Source organism: Marmota flaviventris, chromosome X, assembly GCF_047511675.1.
Source record: "Marmota flaviventris isolate mMarFla1 chromosome X, mMarFla1.hap1, whole genome shotgun sequence".
NCBI lineage: Eukaryota > Metazoa > Chordata > Mammalia > Rodentia > Sciuridae > Marmota > Marmota flaviventris.
In genome coordinates, this window is record NC_092518.1 from 112,032,836 (window position 1) to 112,060,157 (window position 27,322).

General features: G+C 40.1%; 1 protein-coding gene across 1 annotated transcript; it reads right to left on the reverse strand.

Moving 5' to 3' along the window:
- Positions 1–27,322, reverse strand: Zdhhc9 (zinc finger DHHC-type palmitoyltransferase 9). Its single transcript, XM_027940054.2, has 9 exons — positions 27,087–27,322; positions 15,060–15,220; positions 10,912–11,070; positions 8,654–8,791; positions 7,570–7,618; positions 6,761–6,863; positions 5,758–5,861; positions 5,277–5,373; positions 1–1,588 (listed from the first exon to the last, which is right to left on the reverse strand). The coding sequence occupies exons 1-9, from the start codon at positions 27,251–27,253 to the stop codon at positions 1,472–1,474; spliced, it is 1,095 nt and encodes a 364-aa protein (XP_027795855.1). The 5' UTR covers positions 27,254–27,322; the 3' UTR covers positions 1–1,471.

The following is a 27,322-nucleotide window of genomic DNA, read 5'->3' on the forward strand; positions in this document are numbered from 1 at the left end:
TTTGCATTAGACACAGTTTAATTGCCTTCAAATAGATTAAAAGTTCTGGTTTACACTCCCCCCATCCCCATAAATCATCCAGACAGGACCCTGGCTTAGAAAGAGAAAAACACAGGTGCTTTAGGAAATATAGCCACATATAATACATAAATCTTCTTCCCTGAAATAGTGCAGGTCCTGAGCAGAGCTTACTGGGGGCCACAGCCCACCCCCAGGGTGAAGTGGCTCTGGGACTCTGCCGGTGGAAGTGCTGGAAGAGTGGGACTTGGAGGAAGCCCCTGGTGTGGTTACCATTGCCCAAGGTGGGCTGAGGCCTTGGAGTGGGTTACCCGGGAGGGCAGCAGTGCTGGGCTTTCCCTCACTCAGCCAAGGCTTAATGGAAGTACTGGTTAGCCTTTTTTTTTCTCTTTTTTTTTTCTTTTTCCTTTTTTTTTTTTTTGAGGGGACATAGAGGGAGAGGAGAGGAGAGAAGAGCCTCTCTGTGCCTTGATTTCCCCATTTGTGCATTCAGGGCCTCTGTAGGCCTTACACAGGGAATCTGAGGGGGTAGTGTTTAAGTGAGCACTTGGGTTTCCTCTGAGGAAAAGGAATCACCAAAGTGTAGACTTTTATTACTGCTGTTCCCGCTCCTATTGGGAGCAAGAGTAAAAAGAAAAAAAAATTTAAATGGGCTAATGAGAAAGGAGGAGAGATGAGGCAGAGAGTGTGAGGGGCTATGCCATTGGCATCTTGTCAATTCTTATTGAGAATAGCACAGGTATTAAAAGTTCCTGGAGAATCTACGAGAAATGTAAATTTTTAGCTCTACTAAAACTACTTACATATATCTAATGGGGAAAGAGTGGGACATGGGTGTTAGAGAGTGGATGGGGGACAAAGGAGAAAAGCTACATGAATAAATACAAGAGGAAGGTACCTGCCCCATTCCTAAAAGGATTGGCTGGCAATGCTGGCACTTTGTAGCCAGGAGAATCCTCCAACCTCACTCTCCATCCTTATCAATTCTGAAGGAGAAGAACCCAGTTAGGATTCCCTGGCCAGAGGTTTCTGTGTCTGCTTCTGGACTCAGGACATGCAGCATCTTGAGGACTTGAGCCAGTCTCAAGAATTGTTAGCCCCATAATGAGACCAATGACCCCAAGCAGGAGAGCTGGGATCTGGTGGGGAGAGGAGTCCAAGGAGACCCCATGGCTAAGGCCATGGGAAATAAGTGCCAGGGTCCAAAAGACCCATTTGTCCAGTTGCCAGAGGTGACTGACATCTTCTGCCACTGCCTTGAGTCCAGAAATTAAAAAAAAAAAAAAAAAAAAGCTTGCAGCAAGAAAATGCCAGTGTGCAATTGGGTATGTAAAGACCAAAGGAAAACAGTAAAAGGGACAGCTTACTTGCTCTCTGTCTCGGGTATATCTTCTCCCCTGAAATCTCTCATAGCCCTAATTAAACACAAACAAAAGTCTCTTCCATAGATAGGCTACTTCTCAGCTTCAGCTGCATCCTGTGGTGGCTCTGGGGGCTCTGGAGGTGGCATCTCTTCCGGAGTGCTGTTGTCCTCCGGCATCTCATTGGAGTTCAGGTGTTCTGTTGGGGCCTGAAAGGGAAAAGATATCAGATTCAACACAAGGCTCTCTCTCAAAATCCAAAAGCAGATAATCCAGACCCTGATCTCTTCCTCAAAAGCTCTCCACCACACTGATGCTATAGATATGCAGCCACTATCACTAAACTCAGCCCAAGACCAGGCTACACATTCTCAGCAGATTCAACTGAAGCTTACTTGAGTTCTCTCCTCAACTGGCTGTTGTGGACAGATGCTTCCATTAATATTTGTGATAATAATAATGATAAGGACCACAAATAATTAGATGGCCCCTTTCACAACAGAATGTTATAATGTACTTGACCAAAAAGTGCTGACCCAATGGTTCTCAACCCTGTTTCTGCCCTTACACAGAACTCACTAGAATACTGACTCCAAATCAAAGAAGGTGGGGTTTCAGATGATCATATATGGTTTAAAAATGTCCCGTAATTATTCTAAAATACCACATTTCACCCACATTCAACTGAAAGTCACTAACTTAAATTGCTATGGTTTGGGACCACACTCATCAGAAAAATGATATTCAAAATGATGACACTAATACATAAATATCAGTATGCTGTACATTAAAATGAAAGACAAAGTAGAGAACAATGACTTACTTTACAAAAACTATTCAAATTAAAATAGGACTCTATTTTAAAATAAAGTCTAAATTGACTAGAAATCTATTAGAATAAATAATTTCAGCAAGATTTCAGGATACAATAATAATATACAAAGATCAATTTGTGTACTCCCAATATACTCCCAATGAAAAATTCCAAGAAGAAAATTAGGAAAACAATTTAATTTATAGTAACATCAAAAGGAATAAAATACTTATAAACAAATGTAGCAAAAGAAGTGTAAAATTTAGCCAAATATGGTGGCACAAGTCTGTAATCTCAGCAACTAGGGAGGCTGAGGCAAGAGGATCATAACTTCAAGGCTAGCCTCAACAACTTAGGGAGGCCCTATCTGAAAATTTTAAAGAAATAATTAAAAGGACTGGGGATGTAGCTCAGTAGTATAGTTCCCCTGTATTTAATCCCCAGTATTGTTAAAATATAGAATAAAATAAAAATCTTTAAAAATAAGTGTTCAGGGCTGCAGTTGTGACTCAGTGGTACAGTGCTTGCCTAGCACGTGTGAGGCCCTGGGTTTGATTCTCAGCCACATATAAGTACATAAAATAAAGGTCTATTGACAACTAAAAATATATATAAAAAAGAATAAGTTTTCAACTCTGAAAACTATGAAATATTATTGAAAGAAATCAAAGACCTAAACAAACAAAAAGATAACTCATGTTAGTAACTCAGAAAACTTAATCTTGTTAAGATGGCAATATTCCCCAAATTGACCTATAGATTCACTGCAATCCCTATTAAAATGTCAACTGACTTCTTTGCAGAAATGGATAAGCTGATCCTATGACTCATATGGAAATTCAAAGGACCTAGAATAGTCAAAGCCATCATGAAAAAGAAGAATATAGTTGAAGGACTCATATTTCCTAATCTCAAAACATACTACAATGCTAGAGTAACCAAGACAGTGTGGTTTAGGCATAAGAAAAGACATATTGAAGAATAGAATTGAAAGTTCAGAAACAAACTCTAACATTTACAGATAAATGCTTTTCAACAAGGGTAACGATAATTCTATAGAAAAAAGAATAGTCTTTCCAACAACTGATACAAAGACAACTGGATATCCATAGGCAAAAGAAAGAATGCAGACCCCCTACCTCACACCATATATAAAAATTAACTCAAAATGGATCAAAGAGCTAAAATGTTAAGAGCCAAAAACTATAAAACTCTTTCAGGAAATCAGGCATAAATCTTCATGACCTTGGATTAGGCGAAGTTTTCTTAGATATGTCACCAAAAACACAAGCAACAACAACAGAAAAGATAAACTGGACTATATCAAAAGTTAAAACTTTTGTGCTTTAAAGGTGACACATCATCAAGCAAGTGAAAAGACAACCCACAGAATGGGAGATATTTGCAAATCATATATCTCGAAGGGACTTGTATACAGATCATATAAAGAACTCTTATAACTCAATAATAAAAAACACAAATAATTCAATTTTAAAAATGGACAAAGCTTATAAATAGACTCTTCTCCAAAGATATACAAACAGCCAATACCTACAATGGAAAGACACACAACATCATTAGTCATTATGGAAACACAAATGAAAACCACAATGAGATACCTCTCCACACCCACTAAGATGACTAAATCCAAACGTCAGATAATAAAGGTTACTAAGGATGTAGAAAAACTGAAATACTTATACACTGCTAGTGGGGATGTAAAATGGCATACCCACTTTGGAAAACAATGCAGCAATTTCTCAAAAGGTTAAACACAGAATTACTATATTCACCAGTAATTTCACTCCCCATCAAAAGAAATGAAAGCTTGTATTCATGCAAAAATATTGTATAAAATTGTACAAATGTTCATAACAGCATTACTTACAATAAACAAATGGAAGAAACAGCCCAAAAGTACATCAACTAATGAATGGACAAATAAAATATGATACAGCTAAATAATGGAATATTATTAAGCTATATAAAGGAATGAAGTACTGCTTCCTGCTGCAATATGGATGAATCTTAAAAATACTGTATTAAGTAAAAGAATCCAGTCACAAAGTACCATATATTGTGGAATTCCAATTATGCAAAATGTACAGATTAGGTAAATCTAAAGCAAAAGAAAGTAAATTTCAGTGGCTGTCTTGGGAGGGGGCTAAAGGAGTCGGGAGGAAAGAGAGAGTGGCAGCTAATAGTACAAAGTTTTTTGACAAGGTAGTTTAATAAAATGCTTTTAAATTAATTTTTTCAAGGATCATACAACTCTGAATATATAATACCAGGGAACTGTACATTTTAAATAGAGATTATATGGTAGGTCAATCATATCTCAATAAAGCTCTTAAATATATATAAACAATACATAAATAAATGGAAGGAAGACCAGAAGAGTGGAAAAAAGGGAACAGGAGGAAGGAAGAGGGGAGGGAAAAGTGAAGTACCTGGGAATGTATTGGAGCAAATTATGTTATGTGCATATATGAATATGTTACAATGAGCCCTACCACTGTGTATAACTATAACACACTAATAAAACATTAAAAACAAAGTTCAAATAATAACTTTTTGGATATTTTATGAAATATATACTGAGCAGGACTGCTGGGACACTTTCCACATCTACATGTTCCAGCAATGAAGTGCCCTCCAACCAAGGTAAGCACATCACCAACTCTAACATGGCCCCCTGACCCCACCTTTGCTTCTGTAACATTTTATGCTTCCTTCATTAAGGTATGTTTCACAACATTGAGCAATGACCTTTTTTGTTATCCCTTGACCCCACCAGACAATGAGCTCCTTGAAAGCAGGTACATAATTTGCCTTGTTTACTGGTGTGTCCCCAGTACCTAGCACAGTAGCTGGCACACATTAGTTGCTCAATATATGTCAAAGAAATGAATAAACCTTAATCTACCTCAAGGGCACAAAGAGCTAGAGGCAATGTCAAGCAGAAGCAGAGACAGGGTTGCTAGAGAGATAAGGATATGAAATTGCCTAATTGTAACTCTAAGCTATAAAGTTAATATACATGCTTTCTATCACAGACTCAACCATAAATCAGGAACACTTACTGGGCTCTGTGGCAAGAGGCTGCTATTGGTCTCTTGAGTACTAGGAGGTCGACTTCCACTTTCCTCCAGTGGCAAAATACCCCTTCGATCCAGCACACTGAAGGAGACGAGAGTTAATCAAGGACTTGGCATTCTCTCCTCCACCCACCCAGGCCACTGAACCCCGTTGTGTATATAGGAAATATAAATCTGTCCTTTGGCAATTTAGCCTGATCCAAGAACACACCTGATATTTCCCATTCATTTTTTTTCTTCCACAAACCAGTGAATGCCATAATAAATAAGGAACAAACAAATGAAATGACAATAAAATATGATCTCTTCAAAATAGCCAGCCCATGGTCTATGTTCCATGTAGATATGGCACCAGACCTATTTGACACTGAGAGTTCACATGCAGAAGAATGCACTGGACCAGGTAACAGAATAAGGTTACATTGCTCATCCCAAGGATCTCAGGACATTTTAGTCTCTTGAGTACCTGGGAGGCAAGGGGCCACACAGGACTTCACAGCAGTTCTTCACAATGTTGCCATGGCTGTAGGGATTCTGGACACGATTCTTCCCTGTCCATGATCCTTTGATCTACAAAATAAAAGCCAAGGCTTTCATTAAAAACTATGCTGAAGAAATACATGTGGCATGGTATGATGAGAAAGTTCAGGAGGTGGATGGCGGCAGCGGTTGTACAAGGATGTGAATATACTCAATGCCCCTGAACTGTACATTTAAAAATGGTGAAGATGGGGCTGGGGTTGTAGTTCACTGGTTGAGCACTCACCTCAAATTTGGAAGGCACTGGGTTTGATCCTCAGTGCCACATAAAAATAAATAAAGGTATTATGTCCATCTACAACTAAAAATTTTTTTAAATGGTGAAGATGGCATATCTTGAGTATATTTTATCACAATAAAAAAGAAATACACTGTATAGAGACATGAAAATGTTCATAAAAGAGGAAAAAAGCAGATAAATTATTTTATTGAAAAATACATAATGTATGCATAAACAAACATGAGAATAAGTCCAGACAAGTTTGGAAGACTATAAATCATGACATTAAGAAAGTGACAGAAGGTAAAATTACAGGGATTCATTTTCTCCTTTCTGCTCATCTGTATTTTCTGATTTTTCTACAATGAATGTGGATTAACTGGCACCTTTTTTAAAGCAAGAATTTATTCAGTGGTATTGCCCCTTTCCACTCCAAATCCAGAGGCATCTGGCTAACTTTTAAGGACCTATGAATAGTTAAAGACCTTACACCCACCCAACTCTTTGACCTCTTCTTCCTAATGCCCTACAGGCATTTAGCGCCAAAGCAGTCTGCCTTCCACACATCTGATTTAAGGATCTTCTACACCAGATTTCTGCTCACCTCAATCTTCCAGGCCCTGGAGACTGGTTCTCTAGCAAGTAAAATGAGAATAGGCTTTTGGGAGAATGAGAATATCTGATGAGGAGAAAAAGAAAGTTGACTCACGTCTTCATTGGTTGTCTGATTGAGAGCCACGAGGAAAGTGTGAAATCCAGTCAGTCCCACGACGGACCAGAGTGTGAAGAAGCAAATGAGGACTTCTAGAACAGTGATGTTAGGTTAAGGAATGTTGAAGAAGTCACACCAGGGAAGCTGAAACCTCAGATCATATTTATGATACCAGTCACACCATCTTTACCTCTTAGAACAAATGTCACAAAAAGCCAAATATCCAGATGAATTCCTTAAGGTAAAAGATTTCCCTTCATTCCCTACTGAACAAATCTCTACCATCACTAGTGTATTTAAGTGTTTGCCTGTTTTTTTGTCTTTCACTCTTTGGAGGGGGCCAAGGCTAAACAATATTGGCCATCGCTGGTAGTATAAATCTCATCAAAAAATAAGCTTTTTAAGTGAAACATTAATGGGAAAGAAACAACATGTGATTTATAGAAATCTACATCTCCTTTTCAGAAACATAGTTACTGTACAAAAGAAGTTTTGATTATAACAGGAAGATGGGACTTCCAGTAAGATATTGAGGCAAGTACAACCCACTAAAGGAAAGAGGTCACGTCTGGGAAAAGGAGTTGGGAAAGAGGCAGATGGCAAGGGGATGAGGGAAAGACCTCCCTTTGAGCCCTGGCCATATTCCATTCTGGTTGCTACCACTAAGACTACACTATTTAAAAAAAAATTAGGCTTTGGCACTCTCTAATGTCTGAAAACTAGATGGTGGGAGAACTGACAGGAGATGACATGCTGGAAAGTAGTTTAAGAAGGTTTCGCAGGGACATACTGCCAGGGGAGGATATGTTCCAGGAGTTTCTTTCAACGTCTCCAAGAAGCCAATTTTCAGGGATTCTGTGAAATTGGGAGGAGGAGTAGACAGAAAAATTAGAGACTTTAGTAGTCTGACAAAGTATCCTAGTGCCCACTCATTTCTTTCCCTCCATATCCCATGTTCCACATTGGCAAAAGAGTGGCTCACACTCAAGCAAGGGTGAAGAGTCTCCTTTCCAAGCTGGCACTCTTTTGACTGAGGAGTTCACATTTCCAATGCAGGGCCAGGCAAAGACTAAAGTTGAGCAGAAGCCAACCATCAGGCTTCCATCTCTTTTCCCAGCCCCCAAATATGGACATGTATGGAGATATTAACAGATGAAAGAAACCAGAAACAGTCAAGAAAAATCCTCTCTCGGGCTGGGGTGGTGGCTCAGTGACAGAGCACTTGCCCAGCATGTGTGAGGCACCAGGTTCGATCCTCAACACCACGTATCAATAAATAAAATAAAGGTCTATTAGCAACTAAAAAAAATTTTAAAAAAAAGAGAAAAATCCTCTCTCCTCACCTATCAGGGTCCCTCCCTTGTGCAAAATCCATCTCAGAGGTCCTATCTTTCCAAAAAATTGTTTTGATCAAGTTTACTCCCCTTAACTCCACATCCCACTTGCCCTTAGATTGTTGGTATGTGTATATGATGTGGGTGTGTATTTTCCATCTCCAAAGTGAAACCCAAGTTACTAAAAGACATTTCTTGGGTAGAATCCATTCTGCTGCCCAGCACAAGGGGGAAAAAAGGATGCAGTGAGCCAAAATACATCCCCAAACTTTGAGATCACTCCCGAAATGCCCAGTACTCTGGATATAGACCAGTAATTATGGCCCTGGTCTTCAACACAGGGTCAGAGAGAAGGCTGAAACACTTGGTAAATAATTATTGATGTGCGCTGAATTCAGCAGCCTGGCTCCAGGGCAAACAGTAGTGCTCATTTCTAATCAGACCTGAGGTGCTTCATAATGGCAAAAGTCCCACCAGAAACCCAACCACCCCCCAAAGCTGTCTTCACCTCTTCTCCCTCCCCACCCCCACTCCAGTAACTGCCCTGCATACTCACTGAGGGCCACATAGACGATGTTGAAGGCGAAGACATAAATTGTGAGGAGGGAGAGAGAAAGGATGAAGAGGTAGAAGTAACGGTAGTTCCTCTTTCCAACACAGTTCCCCACCCAGGGGCAGTGATGGTCAAATCGCTCTGTGGGAGAAAGACAGAGTCCAATGCCAAAGCCTCCAGAACAAAGCAACCCCACCGTTCACCTAATTCAAAGACTCCAGTCATTGCCTTCAATTGTGAAAAACATGTATTTTCAGCCTTTACTTTTTCAAAATATTTTCACAGTCATTTCATTTGATCCCCATAATCACATGGGAAGTTAAAAGAACACCCTTGTCCCCATTTTACAGATGAAGAAACTAAGGCTCTAAGTGGTTAAGTGATCTCTCTCACTCTGCCAGTTAAGAGCTGAGACATTGCTTTTCCAATTAAAAACTTTAACAGGTGGGCCTCCTAAGTTCAGGAAGAATAAATAGTTGAAAATAGGAAAGGAAATTTTGAAAAATTAGTAGTGTAGTTTTTTCTTGATCTTAAACATATAAAATTATAGTATACTTAAAAAGTGTGGCATAGCTCAGTGGAATGGGAAAGCCCAGAAACAGATTCTAGAACCTGTAAGAATTTACCATGTGGGGGAGGCATGGGAAAAATGGAGAAACTATGATTGGGCTAAGGGGAGGGAGGGTGGGGAGGGTGCATGGGGGCAGGAAAGACTGTGGAATGAGAAGGACATCATTACCCTAGGTACATGTATGACTGCACGTATGATGGGATGCTACATCATACTGAAATGAAAAGTTGTGCTGCAATTGTGTACAGTGAATCAAAATGCATTCTTCTGTCATATATACCTAATTAAAATTAATAAATTATTTTTAAAAGGATTTACTATGTAATAAATACTGCATTACTGGGCTGGGGAGGTGGCTCAAGCGGTAACGCGCTCGCCTAGCATGCGCGGGGCGCTGGGTTCGATCCTCAGCACCACATAAATGTAAAATAAAGATATTGTATCCACCTAAAACTTAAAAATAAATATTTTTAAAAAATAAATAAAATAAAATATGTATTAAAGCCAGACGTGGTGGTGCATGCTTGTAATCCCAGCATCTCGGGAGAATAAAGCAAGAATATTATGAGCTCAAAGCCAGCCTCATCAACTTAGCGAGGTCCTAAAGCAATTCCGTGAGACCCTGCCTCAAAAATTAAAAAATAAATAAATAAAATGGGCTGGGTATGTGGCTCAGTGGTTTAATGTCTCTAATGAATTGGCTAGTCAGAAGAAAGCAAGGACCATGGACATGCTGCATGGCATGTAGAAATGTTGGAATTATGCCCAATAATAATAATATAAGCAATGTTACACATGTGCCTATCAATTAGCACATTGCTTGTTTCTGATCCTTCCCAGGGTTTACCACATAGTAGGCAGTGTTTACAAGGAAGCCACATACATATGGATGGAAGCATAGGTGAATCATGTACACCTACACTGGCCGCACTACAGCAGAAACAGAGAGAAAAATGAGGGCTTTTTTTATATCTATTCCAGCTTCATCTCATGCTAATCACATGAGCTTATACAAAGGTATTTCACTATTTCCTCATCTGTTAAATGGGGATAATACCAACTTTGGGGTGGGGGTATTATAAGTACAGTACCTAGTGCATAGTAGGAACTAAATAAATGCTACCACCTTTCTTCTTGGGAATACTACTGTGACATAGGCCTCCCTTCCTCAATACTGCCCTCCAGTGGACAAGGATGCTCCTCCCTCTATGTAAGGAGGGCCCCACATGACCTGGATCCAGTGAGGAAATCTAGATTTCAGAAACAGGTAAAGTTTATTTTCCTATTTAGCAAAGATTTTGGGGTTTTCTTTGTTTGTTTGTTTCCATTTTAGACTAGAGGATTTTAAATTATGATTTGGTCTACATAGGTATAATTGATTTACCATTGTGCAGTAGCTTCTTTCCTATCTAAATCTACCTTGTTTCCCAGCTAAATCTATCTTCTCACCTCCATTGACTTTTTTAAAAAAATATTTTTATTAGTTGTTGATGAATTTTTAAATTTTATTTATTTATTGGTATGTGGTTCTGAGAATCAATCTCAGGGCCTCACACATGCTAGGCAAGCGCTCTAACACTGAGCCACTATCCCAGCCCTCCACTGCCTTTTCCCAAGAACTGGTGATCACCCTGACCCCCTGATTCAATTCATTTTTCCCCCCAGGCAATATCCTGTTGGTTTTACTCACCCACACAGTTGTCACAAATGCTGCAATGGGAGGCCCGAGGAGGCCGGAAGATCTTACATGTATAACAGTATTTCAGTTTTACAATCTGGTTGTTTATCTGAAAATTCTTGATACGAGGGGGTGGTCGCTGGCCCTGGGGCACTGCACCATTGGTAGCTTCTGTAAATCAGTAAAGACAGTTTAACCTCACTACTAGCCATTATGTAAGCACCAAAATCTCACCATCTCTCTAAAAGCAGTGAGGATCATCAAAAGTTCCCTAGGTCTACTACCTTCTCCAGGTGACCATTTCTAGACAGAATTTCAACATCACACAGTGTCCCCCTCCACCAAACTTCACTAAGCACCATGAATTTTTGTTATGTACTTGTGAAAAAAGAGTTTCCTCAAGTTTTATTGTTGTTGTTGTTGTTGTTGTTTGTGTGTTTGATTACAAAGAAAAACATTCATGGAAGGAAATGCAAAATATACAAAAACATCCAACTTCACTAATAATCAGATAAATAAAATCAAAACACAAAGACAACATTTCCACCTGTAATATTAACATATCAAAAAGAATAAAAATACCTAACATAGGCAAAAGTGGGAAAAAGTCATTTTCATACCTTACCATTGAGCAACATAGAAGCAGCTACCAAATTTTAAATATGTATAATCTTTGACCTAGCAATTCCACTACTAGCAGCTTGTCAAAATTACAAAGACAAATGCAAAAGATGTTCATACAAGATTTGCCAGGCATGATGGCACACACCTGTAATTCTGGCAACTCAGGAGGTTGAGACAGGAGGCTCACAAGTTTGAGGCTTGCCTCAGCAACTCAGCAAGGCTCTAAGCAGCTTAGCAAGACCCTATCTCAAAATTTAAAATAAAAAGGACTGGGTATGTGGTTCAGTGGTAAAGTGCCCCTGGGTTCAATCCCTGATACCAAAAAAAAAAGATTTTTCTGAGTCCTTTTTGATAGTGAGAAACTAAGTAACATCAGTGTCCCAACAGAAAGTTGGTTAAATAAATAAATGCACAGAATGGTACGTTATGCAGCCATTTAAAACAATGTAGATGAATGGTAGCACAAGAAAATATAGTATATTGCAAAATTCTAAAAATCTATAGGATTAAGACACTATCTTACAAAAAAGACACTGTCTTACAAAAATAAAATACATGCATAAAAAGGTAATAGAAAAAATAATTAGTAAAATAAGAATAATATATGTTTTTGAAAAAATATATATAAGGAAAAATAAAAATTACTGACAGTCTCTCAACTCAGAAATAGTCACACCTTTTGGCATATCTTCTTCTCTTAACAGATAAATAAATATTCATGACTTTTAACAATTTGAGATCATACAAATGCAATCTTGTACTATGAATTACTTACTTAACATTAAACTGGGAGCACTTACCCAGGGTTGTTAATTTTTTCTAAAACAGCATTATTAACAATATTCCATGATATGCATATACTATGATTTATTTACAATTTCATATTGTTAGGCATTTGTCTCTGAGTTTTTACTATTTAAATGATACTGCAGGCAAAAACATAGAACATTGTAGACAAAAGCTTCAATTTTCTTTGATCACTCAATCCTAGTCCCCTTCTTCCTTCCCCAAGAATATATTCATGTGTTAAAATTAATTTCTAAAGCATAAAGGCATATAGATATCTGAGCAGTAACATATGAAGTTTCTAGCATTAAAATAACTATATTCATATTAAAAAGAAAAACGATACACTAAAAGTACTTCTAAGGTGATTTGTTTAAAATATTTGATTATGTCTTCTAGCTAAACCTTTAGCAAACCCTTAATTACCAGGTCAAAGGGTATAAACTCTTAAAGCCTGTGTTACTTATTGCCAAACTGCTTCCCAGACAGATTTATGAATTTTCATGCTGCCCTTCCGCAGCATATGAGAGTCCCTGTCTCGTTGTGCCCTTGCCATGCAGTATAATTCTAAAAACAGAATATTTTTCAATTCACTTTGATTTTAAAAATATCTACCATATGGAACATTTTTCCTTTTTCTGCAGAGTGGGGTAGGTGCTGTGAAATCAAACAATAACAGTGTGTCACAAGTCTTAAAAGGATGGGGACAGCTATTCATTAGGGGATGATACAAGTGCCAGCATGCCACCTTAATATTCCCTTGCATATGCTTTACATGAGGGCACCTGGGAAACAGAGTTCATGGTTCACTCTCCCCAAGAGGCGCTATGAAGAAAAGGAGTCACATGAATTCTCCCCCGCCACACACACACACACACACACACACACACACACACACACACACCATACCCAGTACAGGGCTGAATGTAAACTGACAAATACTTGCTAATATAAACATACACATTAACTAAAGAATGTACTCTTCTATCTGGAGAAACATGCTAAATGCAGAGGTCACAACATGACAGCTTGAATCTGGGCCCTAGGCCCAGTGATGGGGCAGAAAAGAGCTATCTTTGTTGCTGACCTGCTGTGAGATGTTAAGAGACAAGTTAAGGTACTGCCTTGACCCTCAGTTTCTCCATATGTAAATGGAAAGGGGAAATATAGAAGAATGACAAGACGGGGGTGGGGACAGCACTAATAACTCCTCCTCACTGTCTTGCTCTTAACTAATCCCAGTTCTACCCTCTGGTCTCCCCAGAACTGCAGCTATGCCAACACACCTCATCTCTGCTTTCTTTCCACTATTCCCACCATCATCCCAACCCAAGGTAGTTCTAGCTCACATGCACACAAATCAATTTCTCCTTAGCTCAACAAATGCAGACTTGATTTTTCAAAAAGGAATCCACTAAGAAGCTGGGGGGGAAACACAGATAAAACAAATAAAATTCTTTTGTATTACACAAAAGAATGGAAGCTTGGAAAGCAGCCTCAAAGAACTAAAGACTAGCCACAGGTAGGCACTCTACTGGCATGGCATAGCTTCTTAGGCTTAAAATCATGGGTTCCTTTCTTCTACTCTATCTGGCTGAGATGCTGACTCAAGCTACTGAGGTCCCAAACTTGAGAACCATTTAGATAGTCATCGCTGCTGGTTGCGTGGACTCCCATTACCTTCCCAGTACTTGTATTGCAGACTCCTTTCCCACTGTGAGCTCCCAGGATATCCCCTCTCTAATCCTGGGATGTTCTGCTTCAATTCACAAAACCATTCTGGCTCCTCATGGTGTAGCATTTTAATCTCTTTCCCAAAGATTCTTCATCTAAGCAGCAGACTGCACACTACTGAGCCTGCAATCGCTTCCCTTACCCCTCCTGGAATTCTCAGTGGTTCCTGGCAGTACAGCTGCCCCTTTTCACCTCTGCAAGAATTCCTAAAGTCTCTGTAAGAATTCCTAAAACAGGAATTCTTGATCCGGGATGCTTTGGAAGATCTACAAATCCCCGAAATTACATCCAAAATTATATGTATGTGCACGCATATAAAAATAGTTTAGCCGGGCACAGTGGCACATGCATGTAATCCCAGCAACTCAGGAGGCTGAGGCAGGAGAATCAAGAGTTCAAAGCCAGCTTCAGCAACTCAGTGAGGTCTTAAGCAACTTAGCAAGACCCTGTCTCAAAATAAAAAAGTAAAAAGGACTGGGAATGTGGCTCAGTGGTAAAGCACCCCTGGGTACAATACTCAGTAACATAAAAAAAGAATAGTTAATGGAGGAAGGTTTACAGCATTTGTCAAAATAATAATACTGGTGACCTCCCCAAGAAAAGTAAAAAATGAGGGCTGGGGTTGTGGCTCAGTGGTAGAACGCTCACCTAGCACGTGCGAGGCCCTGGGTTTGATCCTCAGCATCCCATAAAAATAAATAAACAAAATAAAGGTATTGTGTACAACTAAAAAATAAATATTAAAAAAAGAAAAGTAAAAAATGATCCTCGTCAGCACAATGCAGCCAGACTTTGTTAATAAATCCTTCCTGCAATGCAATCCAACATAGGGAAGACAAAGCATGTGACTTTAGAATCTTGCTATACCTGCCTTACCAAATTCACAGGGTGGTCAGGATCTCAGAAAGAAAAGGCTAGAATAGCAGACTGAATCTGCAACCACTATTATGATTCCACCCCTTACTGAATAGGGCCACCCACTGCACAGCAGTTTGCCAGCTGGTTGGGAGACTCACCTATCTCCATTTCTATGAAAGCTGCTTCATCTGGTAGGGCCCGAGGAATCACTCCAGGGTCACTGAAACTGGTCCTCAACAGTGTGGCCATGGAGAAAAGGAAGAGCATAGCAGCAAACACAGGGATGGCAGGAGACAGCTGGACAGCCAGGTAGCGACACCTGAAGAAAGCAAGCAATTCAACATTTAATTATACCTATCTTAAGGTTATTTCCAATTGTAACAAGTATGTCAATCTGGTATCCACAACAAAATCAGCAGTACCTCATGGGCAGGGACCATGCTATTTACTTCTCTTGGATTACTCTAAGCACCTAACACATAGTATGAGTTCAACAAATACTCAATTGATTGATGCTACCTATGGTCTCAAAGGACCTCCCTTATCCCCAAGCTAACTTCTGCCTTCTATCAACCTACTGAGAGCCACAATTCCTCTGCCTCAGCAAAGGATCACAACCACTAAGGACAGGCAAATAACTGAGCCTGGATTTGCAAGCACCAAAGTTGATCCCACTCTGGGAATGTCCAGGGCTTTTAATGCCCACTCATCTGGCATTAGGGTTAAGCTTGATGAGGAGGGAGAGAAAAGGATCAATCAGGAAGTAAGTTCACAGTGTCAGAGGGTATCTTAGCATGCTTCAAGACCAGTGAAAAGATTCAGGGTGGAGCCGGGGTTGTGGCTCAGTGGTAGAGCGCTTGCCTAGCATGGGTGAAGGGTTCAATCCCCAGCACCACATTTTTAAAAAAAGACTCAAGGCTGCTGATGAGCTGAAAATATTCATTCCTCAATTAGCTCAACTAGTAGGTGGTTAATGACCATCAGCAAGTGAAAAAGAAAACTATATGTCCTTAGAAACACTTCACAAAGGCATATTCACTCCTCTCTTTCCTCATAATACACCTCTTCCTCTCTGGCTATCTCAACCTTTCAGGTCCTAGAGACATTCCTGTCATCATCACAATCACAACTTATGGAGTATTCACCATATGCCAGGCACTGTATTAAGCTCTTTAAATACATATCTCATCCAATTCTCACCCTAAATCTATGAGGTAGATTCCCTTACAACCTATGTGATAAATGAAGAATTTGGAACTTAGAGAAGTCTTGCCTCCTCCAAAAGGCCTATGCTAAGCTCATCTCTCCTTTCTCTACTCCCTATACCCTCACTGCCAGAGCACTGTATTATTTCCTAGCTGTTTCTCAGCATGTTGATTACATATCTCCCAACTAGACTTCATAAGAGCAAGAAACTGGTCTTACTGGACCAGAAACTCTTGGGTTTGAATCCTGGCTCTACCGGCTCCTACTTGGGTGAGTTAATTAACTTCAGTCTCCTTTTCAATAAAAGGAGGATAATAACAGTACTTTACTGGGTCACCATGTGGATAAAATGTACTCACATAAAGTGCTTAGAGCTGCACTTGACATATAGTAAATGCTAAATAAATGTCAGCCATTAACATTATCATCATGATTCTATATTTCTCACACTACAATAAATGTAAGGGAAAAAGAAGCTATCAATAAATACTTGTTGATCTGAACAGAATTTCAAACCAAATGAATGGGAATATCCAATGAGAGTTATCACTGGCCTATTTTTATCCTCCTCCTGAGGCACATTTCTCCTTGAAAAGAAGAGATCTTGACTAGAGGCAGACTATAAGTGGATGAGCAAGGAGCAGAAGGAGAGCAGAGAAAGTAAGCTAAGGAAAAAGCTTAGCTCATCAGCATGGGGAGTAAGCAAGCTGCAGTCCATTCAAGGCAAACATTTAACCCCAGGTTGTACATTTGCTGCAGTTGCTGAACAACTCCCGTGAGATCCTTCTCCTGCCTCCCTGTCACACACAACTACATGGGGGGAGCAAACCAACTATTATATTAGGCGAGGCAGTTTGTGATGAAGGTGAATGAAAATTGAACCTGGAAGATTATTTTAGTGGCTTTTTTGTTTGTTTGCTTCTTTGTTTGTTTTTAACACAATCCTTGCTCTTATCTTGCTTTTTTTTTTTTTCTTGGTACCAGGGATTGAACCCAGGGGCACTTTACCATTGAGCTACATCCTCAGACCTTTTTTATTTTGAGACAGTGTCTCGATAAGTTGCTTAGGGCCTTGATTAGTTGCTGAGGCTGGCCTTGAACTTGTGATCCTCCTGCCTCAGCCTCCTGAGTCACGGGATTACAGGCATGTGCCACCATGCCCAGCCTTAGCTTGCTTTTTAATCATTTACATCCTTCTCCTAAAAGCCAAGAGTAGGGGGGAAATTGAGAACTAAAGGATCTAGCAGCTGAATTCAGGGTAACTAAATTCATACATATCACTAGCTTGTGGGTTACTCTCTTTTCCATTGCTCCCCTTCACAGAAACACATAGTCAAAAAGTGAATTCAGAAATGAAGATCACTGCCACCTATTCAAGACCAAAGGATACAGGAGAAGCATAAGGCTTTGTTTCATGAACAAGAAAAGTGAAATCACTACATTAACAGAAAATAGCCATCTTCCTAGTCACTGCCCATCCCTAAGAAAACTTCAAAAAAGCAAAGAAGTAATATTTCCAGGACTCAAACTACCCTGAGTATATAGTCTCCAATCAAAATCTTAAAAAAAAAAAAAGCAGAAGCTGGGAGCATTAGTGCATACCTGTAATTCCAGTAACTTGAAAGACTGAGGCAGGAGGATCGCAAGTTCAAGACCAGCCTCAACAACTTAGTGAGACCCTATCTCAAAATCAAAACTAAAAAGTGCTGGGTATCTAGCTGAGTGATACAACACCCCTGGGTTTAACATCCAGTACAAAAAACAAAAAGTATTGTTATAAGCCAGGCATGGTGCTGTAATTCCAGCAATTTAGGAGGCTAAGGGAGGAGGATTTTACGATGGAGGCCAGACTCAGCAACTTAATGAGATCCTGTCTCAAAATAAAAAATAAAAAGTACTAGGGATGTAGCTCAGAGGTAGAGCACCCCTGGGTTCAATCCCCAGTATCTCACACACACACACACACACACACACACACACACACACACACAGCAGAGCTATCTGATCAGCTACCAAAGGGAGTTTATTTCTTTTTATTAAAGGAAAATGGTATAGAACAAGTGGAACAGCCACCAAAAAAATTTCAAAATTAATGCTGCTCCCTTGCACAGAAGGATCCAAGCTTAACCAAGTACAGTTCCAACACCTGCTTGTAAACCAGACAAAGGACAACTTAGATTTTGAATTATGCTATGCTATCAAGGATAAAGGTCTCTGTAATCTCCACACAGACTATCTTCTGCACCTGCTAAAACAATCCACTCTGTATGTCAACAAGTATACAACAGGCTCATTGTATTGTTCTCCTCCAGAGATGAGGCTACTGGCAGACAGTTGTCTCTAGTGAGTGGGTGTGACTGGGAAGGCAGATGTGGGACCAGTAGGCCTTTCTACTCCAAGTAAGAGGAAACTTCGAAAATCAGCAGTGATTGTGAATTACAACTGATAGTGTTGGCTTTCAAAAATTTATTTTTTAAAAACTCTTCCCTAGCCGGATGCAGTGGTCACAACTGTAATCAGTGGCTCAGGAGGCTGAGGCAGGAGGATTGCAAGTTCACAGCCAGCTTCAGCAAGCGCAAGGACTAAGCAACTCAGTAAAACTGTGACTCTAAATAAAAAATTCAAAATAGGGCTAGGGATGTGGCTCAGTGGTCGAGTGCCCAAATTCAATCCCTGGTAAAAAATAAAAATTAAAAAAAAAAACCTCCCTAAGTCCCTAAGCCAGGCATGGTAGCATGCACCTGAAGTCCCAGGTATTTGGGAAGCTGAGGTGGGAGGATCACTTGAGCTCACGGGTTCAAGACCAGCCTGGCCAGGGGTAGTGGTGCATACTATAATCCCAATGACTCAGGAGGCTGAGGCAGAAGAATCGCAAGTTCAAAGTCAACCTCAACAACTTAGCGAGATCCTATACTTGGAGAGCTCTTGTCTCAAAATAAAAAATAAAAAGGGCTGGGGATGTGGCTTAGTGATTCCTGGTACAAAAAAAAAAAAAAAAAAAAAAACCTATGGTGGAAGGATTGAGGGGACATGTTGGTCAAAAAACACAGAATTTCAGTAAGGGAGAATAAGTTTAAGAGATCCAATGCACATCATAGTAACTACAGTTAATAAAATTATTATATATTTTAAAATTGCTAAGAGAGATTTGAAATGTTCTCATCACAAAAAGACAAGTATGTGAAATAATGCATATGTTAAATAGCTTGAGTTAGTCATGCACATCAAAACATTGTGTTATCCACCAAGAACATATATAATTTGTATTTGTCAATCAATGCCCCCCTAGGTTAATCCCATGATTGCAGTAAACTGGAGGTTAGCCTCCAGCAGGAATAAACTATGTGAAGATTTGGTGGTAATTCCCAAAAATAAGTGATGTTTGTGTATCTTCAAACATCACTAATTTGTCTTAGAGAATGACCAGATTTGTCACCAATGAATTTAAGTTAACTGGTTTTGAAACCCCCTAGTACTTTCTTTCTATATCACTTCTTGGAATAATGATATCCATACACTTCTGGGAACAAAATTTTCTTTGTTTTCCAAATACCAAGAGGCCTTTCTTCCTCCAGGGGATTAGAAGTTCCAGTTATCCCTTGTGAATTTTATTAATGCAATCACGTCCCCACTAAGTCTTCATTTCTGCCATCTAAAGAGAAAACATCATTTTTAAGTCATCGTCTACCAACTTCGTGACCAGCCTCAAGCTTCCATAGCTGGGCTAGACAACTGGATTCCCATATGTCCCTATGGGCTACATGGTGGTAATGATCAGCAGTAACCAGCAGTGCCAGGCTGGGCTGGTACGTCATGTCCCATCCCCCACTCCTAGCATGCTAATTCATTGAAGCGATGATGATAATGACACAGACTTCAATTCACATGAAAAAAAACTCAAAAGAGATTCATGAGTGGAGCTGGTAAAGAGACCAAACAGATTCCATGGCAGGGCTATGCCTCACAGACTGGCAGTCTAAATTGGTGTTCTATAAAATATTCTGTTTCTAAGTCTCCCTAATAGCTTTCTTGCTATGATTTTTATGTTTTGTTTGTTTTTTTATCAGTGCAATCAATCAGCCAGCAAGTATCTATTGGTCCAACAAATGAAGAACAAGTGAAATAGGAGTTAATTTTTGGGGGGAAATCATAAACACATGAAACAGCTAAAAAATAAGACCAATAATCAAATGATAGAATAGTGATTCAAACTCAAAGGACTATAAGTGGTCAGAAAAGAGCTGTCTTGGAGAGCTGAGGGCTGCCTACAACTGCTTCAATAGCTGTTATTAAGGATAGCTTTAAAGAAGAGCTGTGTTTGGAACATCAGGAAAGACCCAAGATCAGAGCCCCATGATGCCCTTTGGTCCAACATGATAGGGATAAGCCTTTGCTTAAGTCCTCCCTGATATGAATAGAGGGCTGTTTTCTTACTTACAATGTACCTGCTCTAGACTGAATGTTCATATCCCCACAAATTTCCTGTTGAAACCTTAACTCCCAATGTAATGGTATTTAGAGGTGGGGTGGGCCTTTGGTAGATGATTCAGTCACCTAAGGCTCCACCCTTACAATTGGGATCAGTGTCCTTTATAAAAAATAAAGAGACCCTGGAGGACCCTTCTACCCTTTCTGCAATGTGAGGACACAACAAGAGGACAGCCATCTATGAACCAGGAATCGGACCCTTACCAGACACCAAATCTACCAGCATTTTGATTTAGAACTCTGCAACCTCCAGAACTATGAGACATAATTTTCTGTTGCTTACAAACCATTCAGTCTATGGTAGTTTGTGACAATGGCCCAACACAGATTAAGACTCTACCTCGAGAGCATAATAAACATGTAGAACCCCTAGAAGACAGTTTCAAAGTTCTTCTTATGACAGAGTCTACTGAGAAGAAAAAAGTTTACTTTAGCACTAAAAACAAAACTTGAAATCAGCCTTATTATGTAATGCTATGTGAAGGCCAGAGGAAAAGGCATAACCCTCTTTTGCTCTGGTAGCAATGGAGAAAATTAACCAAACAGGCATTTTTACTTTTGAGGTGACAAGCTATGTTCTTCACAGAGGAGGTTTTAAATCTGTATCCAAACAAATCTACTCAGTAGTTGCCAAATTTCAGTTATAATAACACATTTCAATTTTTAATTATATTATACCCCTGCTTAAGAACTAAGAACAATTTCTTCCTTGCTGCCAACAATATTAAGCCCCAAACTCCACAGGCCAGTATTCTAAGGTCATCCATTAACTGGCCTTCTCTAATCATTATCATAAGACCTCTACTTCTCATTGCTCCATTCCAAAAACATCCCACTAATTACCCTGAATCAGCTAGCTTCTTGCTATTGCAAGAGACATGAGGTGCCTCATTTGTTCTTAAATAGAATGCTGGCTCTGGCATATCTGAGGAGGAAGATTTAGAATGTCTCTTCCTTCCTTCAATAAACAGCTCAACTGATGTTAGCATGCTCGGGGACATCCCTGTTCTTTGTGCTTCCTTTTCCCAAAATAGAGATTCACTATACTCAATTAAGACTCATTCTCAAAAGATGAGAGAGGCATTCAATGGAGATTGACAGTATGAAACTTATTACCACAAAGGTAGAAGAGGCTGAAAATATACACAGGAACTCTTTTTTTTTTTTTTTAACACAGGAACTCTTGAATGAAGGAACCATAAAGAATTTTAAAGGAAAGCAAACTGCTCAGGAGATCTAAACCAACCCTTCCTCAGGGAGCAGCAGGACCTAGAAACAGCCACAGAGGTGATGATCCCTCATTAACTCACAAAGCTCCTTATATTCTAAGTTCCCATTTAGAGATGGGCCACTGGCTCCTGCAAGACTACCAGAAGGCCATGCTGGAATGCTGTCAGTTTTCCACAAAGATGCTTCCATTTTCTAGGAGCATAAACTTGGGTGGCCCAAATAACCTAGGTAACACACACACTAGCTAGCAAGAACCCAGAATATGCTGATCTAACATTTGGCACCATGCACAGCTTTAGTAATGTGAATACCTTTAGCATCCCATAGCCAAAGGGGGGCCATGAGTTGAAAGATGGTACCCTACAGAGACACTGGTTGGTCAACTGATCCTAATGAAGCAACCTCACTTTTGTGGGCCTGGTTTCCTCACAAAAGAATGCAGAGTCTCTCCAAAGCCCTTTCCAACTCTACCACCCTGTAATTCTGTTAAATTCTGTTAATTTTGTTAAATTCTAAGTGCATCCAGAATGTATACATTCAACAACATTTACTGACCATCTACTCTATGGAAAGCCTAGTGGAGGACACTGTGGGGGATACACAGACATAGGAGATAGTTCCTGACCCTGAAAAAAATCCCCTCCAGCTTTGGGGGACAAGGAAAAAGTATAATCACCACAGAATTCAGAAATATAAGAAATGCCATGTGATCATTTGTTATAATTAAAAGAGCTTGAAAAAGGAGTAGAATTTGAATGGGCTAGAAGAAGTGGGATGATTACTAAGCAGTGTTACAAAGCTTTTTTCGGTTCATCCAACTCAGTGACTGACTCCTCTGCCAATAAGTACACATCATAAGCATTAATGGGGACCAGTCCAACAGAAACTGGTCTGATGGCACCTTATTATGATTTCCTCCATATATGAGAGCATCAACACTGATCATAGCAGCCAACTGCTTCTAGTTCTGGGGTCAAGAATCATATAGTCATTCTTGCCACAAAAAAAAATTCTGGGGACCCTGGCTATATTAGATGTCTGGTTACAAAGTTCAAAGAGAAAGCCAGGCAGCTAATTCTGGAAGACTGTGCTTGGTCCTTTCCCTAGGATTACACTTCTTCTTTTTTATTAAATACCAGGGATTGAACCCAGGGGCACTTAACCTCTGAGCTATATCTCCAGTCCTTGTTTATTTATTTATTTATTTTTTTTTTTTGAGACAGAGTCTTGCTAAGTTGCTTAGGGCCTCACTAAGTTGCTGAGGCTGGCCTTGAACTTGTGATCCTCCTACCTCAGCCTCCGGAGTCTAGGATTACAGGCATGCACCACCATGCCTGGCCCAAGGATCATACTTTATCAGAAAGTAAAGTATGACCAAATACTACAATAATTTTTCAGTAGCTGAACAGCTCACAAGTTGTTGGTATCATTCCACTACAGTGTCCTGATACTCTAGGCCAAATTAATGGCTATGTGTTCACCACACAAGCTAGACAAAGTTTGAAGAGAAAGGACTAAAAATGGTTCCTATGCTTAAAGCTGAAACTGGCACACACACTCACAATTCCTCAATACCTCATCCCTTGAGAATTAATTAGCAAATCCATCTTCTTCAAGCATTGTACAATTTTCACTCTGCTTTTAAATTTAAATACATTTACCAGGAATACAACTACATTTTAATACAGCTACCTACTGGTAATCTACACTCTACTTTGTGTGTATTTGAATCTTCTAGTCTCCAAGTTATACACAATTTCAGGTTCTCGGAGTTGCAAGAGGGTTAGTGATTATGCAGCCCAATTTCCCTGAGGAATGGCCATCTAGTTTCTTCAGAAATACTTCTAACAATACAGAGCTCACTGGCTCCCAGGTGACCAGCCTTTTTTTCTGTTTTGTTTTATGTATTCAACCTTCTGTCTTTCCATTGAAAATTACAGCTCTCTCCTTTGAAAAGTCAACATTCATACAAGCAAAACCTAAAAATATAGGACTGGGGTTGTAGTTCAATGGTAGAGCACTTGCTCCCACATGTGAGGCACTGGGTTCAATCCTCAGCACCACATAAAAATAAATAAATTAAATAAAAGTATGTGTCCATTTACAACTAAATTTTTTTAAACTAAAACTTTGAGGCTATTTACTGGAATTACTAACCAATACTGAACTTTTTTCATTGAAGGGCACCCAGGTGCATAACCAGACTTCTCAAGCCACCTGGCTGATCCAGAGTTGTACCTCAGGCAGCCATAAATCAACTCACACTTTTTCCTAAGCACCTGCTTATAAGCAGGACCTTGTAACTAAAATGCACATTCAGATATGTTTCAAGACTTGGACTATCTTCCCAGAAGCCAAGAATGCAGCAGCTAGAGGATATGGAGTCTATGCTCCTGGACAATTTAAGAATGAAAACAGACAGCCATTCATCTATTCAAATACCCTCACCTGCCTGAAAGCAGGAGACTAATTCAGCTGATTTCCTGGGATCTCACTGAGTTCTAATACTGACAATGAAATCCATATTCTATCCCCAAAACCCTACCCTCTACTAAGTGGCTAATAGTAAATTATAAACTCAAAGGAAAAGGTCAACCAGAAAGAGACACTTCATTTCTCAGAAGCATGCTAGTGTGCCTGTACAGCCTGTCACTGGCTAAGCAAAAGTCAGCCACCATCTAAAACATCTGTTTGTCAGGATACGACACACACACACACACACACACACACACATATTCAAACACAGATTCTACATTCTCAGTTAAAAGAATTTATCATCAGGATCCTCTCAAATTTGGTCAGATTTATACTTCCCCATTCCCCTTCTCAGCTAATATATTAACTTCCTTCTCTCCTCCCTCTCCCAGCCCTACCTTCAAAATATTTACTCTTTCATGTAGACAGCTGGAACTCAGGACAGTCTTACAAAAAACCACACCCTTCACATGTATAGGAAAAACACAAGAAATAACTTGCAAGCAGTCAGGCGCAGCGGCGCATGCCTATAATCCCAGCAACTCAAGTAGCTGACAGGAGGATCATAAGTTCAAAACCATCCTCAGCAACTTAGTGAGACCCTGACTGAAAATAAAAAATAAAAAGGACTGGGGATCTAATTCAGTGGTAAAGCACTTTTTAAAAAAAATTATAGTTGCAGGTGGACAGCATGCCTTTATTTTTGTTTATTTTTATTTTTTTGTGATGCTAAGGATCAAACCCAGTGACTCTCACATACTAGGCAAGCACTCTGTCACTGAGCAACAGCCCCAGCCCCAGTGGTAAAGCACTTTTGAGTTCAATCCCCAGTACCCAAAAAAATGAAAGAAATAATTTGCAGATGAAAGTTGTTTTGGAAGAAAATTCAACCAGCCTCTGTCAAACAGTAACTTGGCTAATTATAAGCTTCATCCCATAGCAGTTTTCTTCAGAGGCCTGCAGGGGCCTAAGTGGAAGAGATGCAAGTCAGAGTCTCTCACTGGTTCCCAGATACAAAACGGGCCAAAGAGCAATAGCTTCAAATTCCAAGTTCCCCTGGACAGTCAAACCAGAGGTTTCCTAAACCCAGGGCTACCAATTCATTCAGAGCCTGGAAGCAGGTCTCATCAATTTCATGAATGATTTCACTCATAAGAATTTAGCTACAGGGGCTGGGGATGTGGCTCAAGCGGTAGCGCGCTCGCCTGGCGTGCGTGCGGCCCGGGTTCGATCCTCAGCACCACATACAAACAAAGATGTTGTGTCCACCGAAAACTAAAAAATAAATATTAAAAAAAAAATTCTCTTAAAAAAAAAAAAGAATTTAGCTACAGAGGTAGGGTGGACAAAAAGAGAGAGAATGACCACAGAGTTCAGTTTTGCCCTTCCAACAAGAAGCAAGGCAGGAATAAGCAAAAGAAACTTGAGAGAATGACGAGAAGAATGAAAACAAATTGTTTTGTGTCATGCATATGCCTGCCCAGCTGCACATGCTCACTTACACCATACACAAGCACGTGGTGCATGCACATGGGCACACACACACTCAGCCATGAAACTCAGACTGGAAAGCAGCTAAAAGCCCTCAGCAACCTGCCTGATCTCACCAAATACTCTACAAAGTCGGCAGCAATAGCAGCAGCAGCAACACCAAAAGGACCTTTAACAAAGAGTTCCTGTGACCTTACTTTGCTAGCCCTGTGTAAACTGGGGCCTCTCTCCCCCCTGCTATTACTCAAGCCAGATGTAATCATTAAAAAGTCTGGCAAAACAGTCCCCAAATACTCTGCATGCACTAGGAAAGCCTATAGCCCATAGAGAGGGACAAAATGAGCCCCAAGGGACCAGAACTCATTTTAATTACTCACAAAGCCTGGCCAAGGAGCCCCCTTCCTATATACCCTGACCACACCCCAACATGGGAGCTCCATTTCCAGGTCACCCATGTACAATGAACCAGAGCAGGCTTCCATCAGGTATGGCTCTCAGCCTATACATACACCTCCAGTTCCTCAAGGCCTTCCTTACAGTAATCCCAAAACAATTAACACTGCTCTCATCCCTAGAGTGTAGAGCATTCTCAGCACACCCACTAGTCATGCCACAGTGCCCTAGAATCCAACTGGCCACCTCCCTAGAGAAGTGACCTACACAGACTTCAAACAGTAGCTCTAGTACTAGCTGTTACAACACAGAAAAAAAAATAACTCCAAGGCTGGTGTCAGGCATACAAAGAATAGAGAGTGCACATTGAGTGATTTTGAGGGAAAGAAAGAGTAACTCACTTTTAGGAAGCACCTATGTGCCATGCCCTCAGCTTGTTTGTGGTACTACTGAGCCTGAAACCAATATGCAGTGAATTGGAGATCCCAATTCCATTGGCTTTTCAATTTACCAGCTATCTGAGAGCTAGAGACTAGGAAATGGGACTAGAATAACAGATTAAGTATTGTTGGGTGGTATTATAATAACAAGGAGTACCCCTAGACTTGGGAAGGATGGAAAGGAGGCCATTTGTCCCTAATCTCTTGCCACTGAAAGGGGGAGGTATCTCCCTTATTCCCAAATTTGTCAGGGGTAGCCCCAAATCAGTGCTATAAAATTGGTATCAAAGGTCTTAGTCTTTGTAGGAAGCACATACTATAATCACAAAGCAATGAATTCAGTTAGTGTCAACTACAGACACTGTTTAAGTCATCCGAGGACTAGCAGCAAACTCCCCAGAAAGAAGGCTCTTCCCCCTGGATCCAGAGCAATCATAATTAGGCAACTCAATGGAAACTTACTCGAAGGCAAAGAAGAGTGTGCAGGTCCCCAGGATGAGGAAGAGAGTCAAGTAGAAGATCCCCTTTTGCCGGGCCATCATGACACGGCCATCACAGCAAAAGGTGTTCCTGCCCGGGAGTTTCTCCCATTTCCGTGTCACCTTCTTTCTCACCACCATCACAGACATGATTGGAATTCCAGGTCCAAAGTGGGCTTTGTGATTACACGAGAGAAGAAACAGAGGCTGAGACCAGCT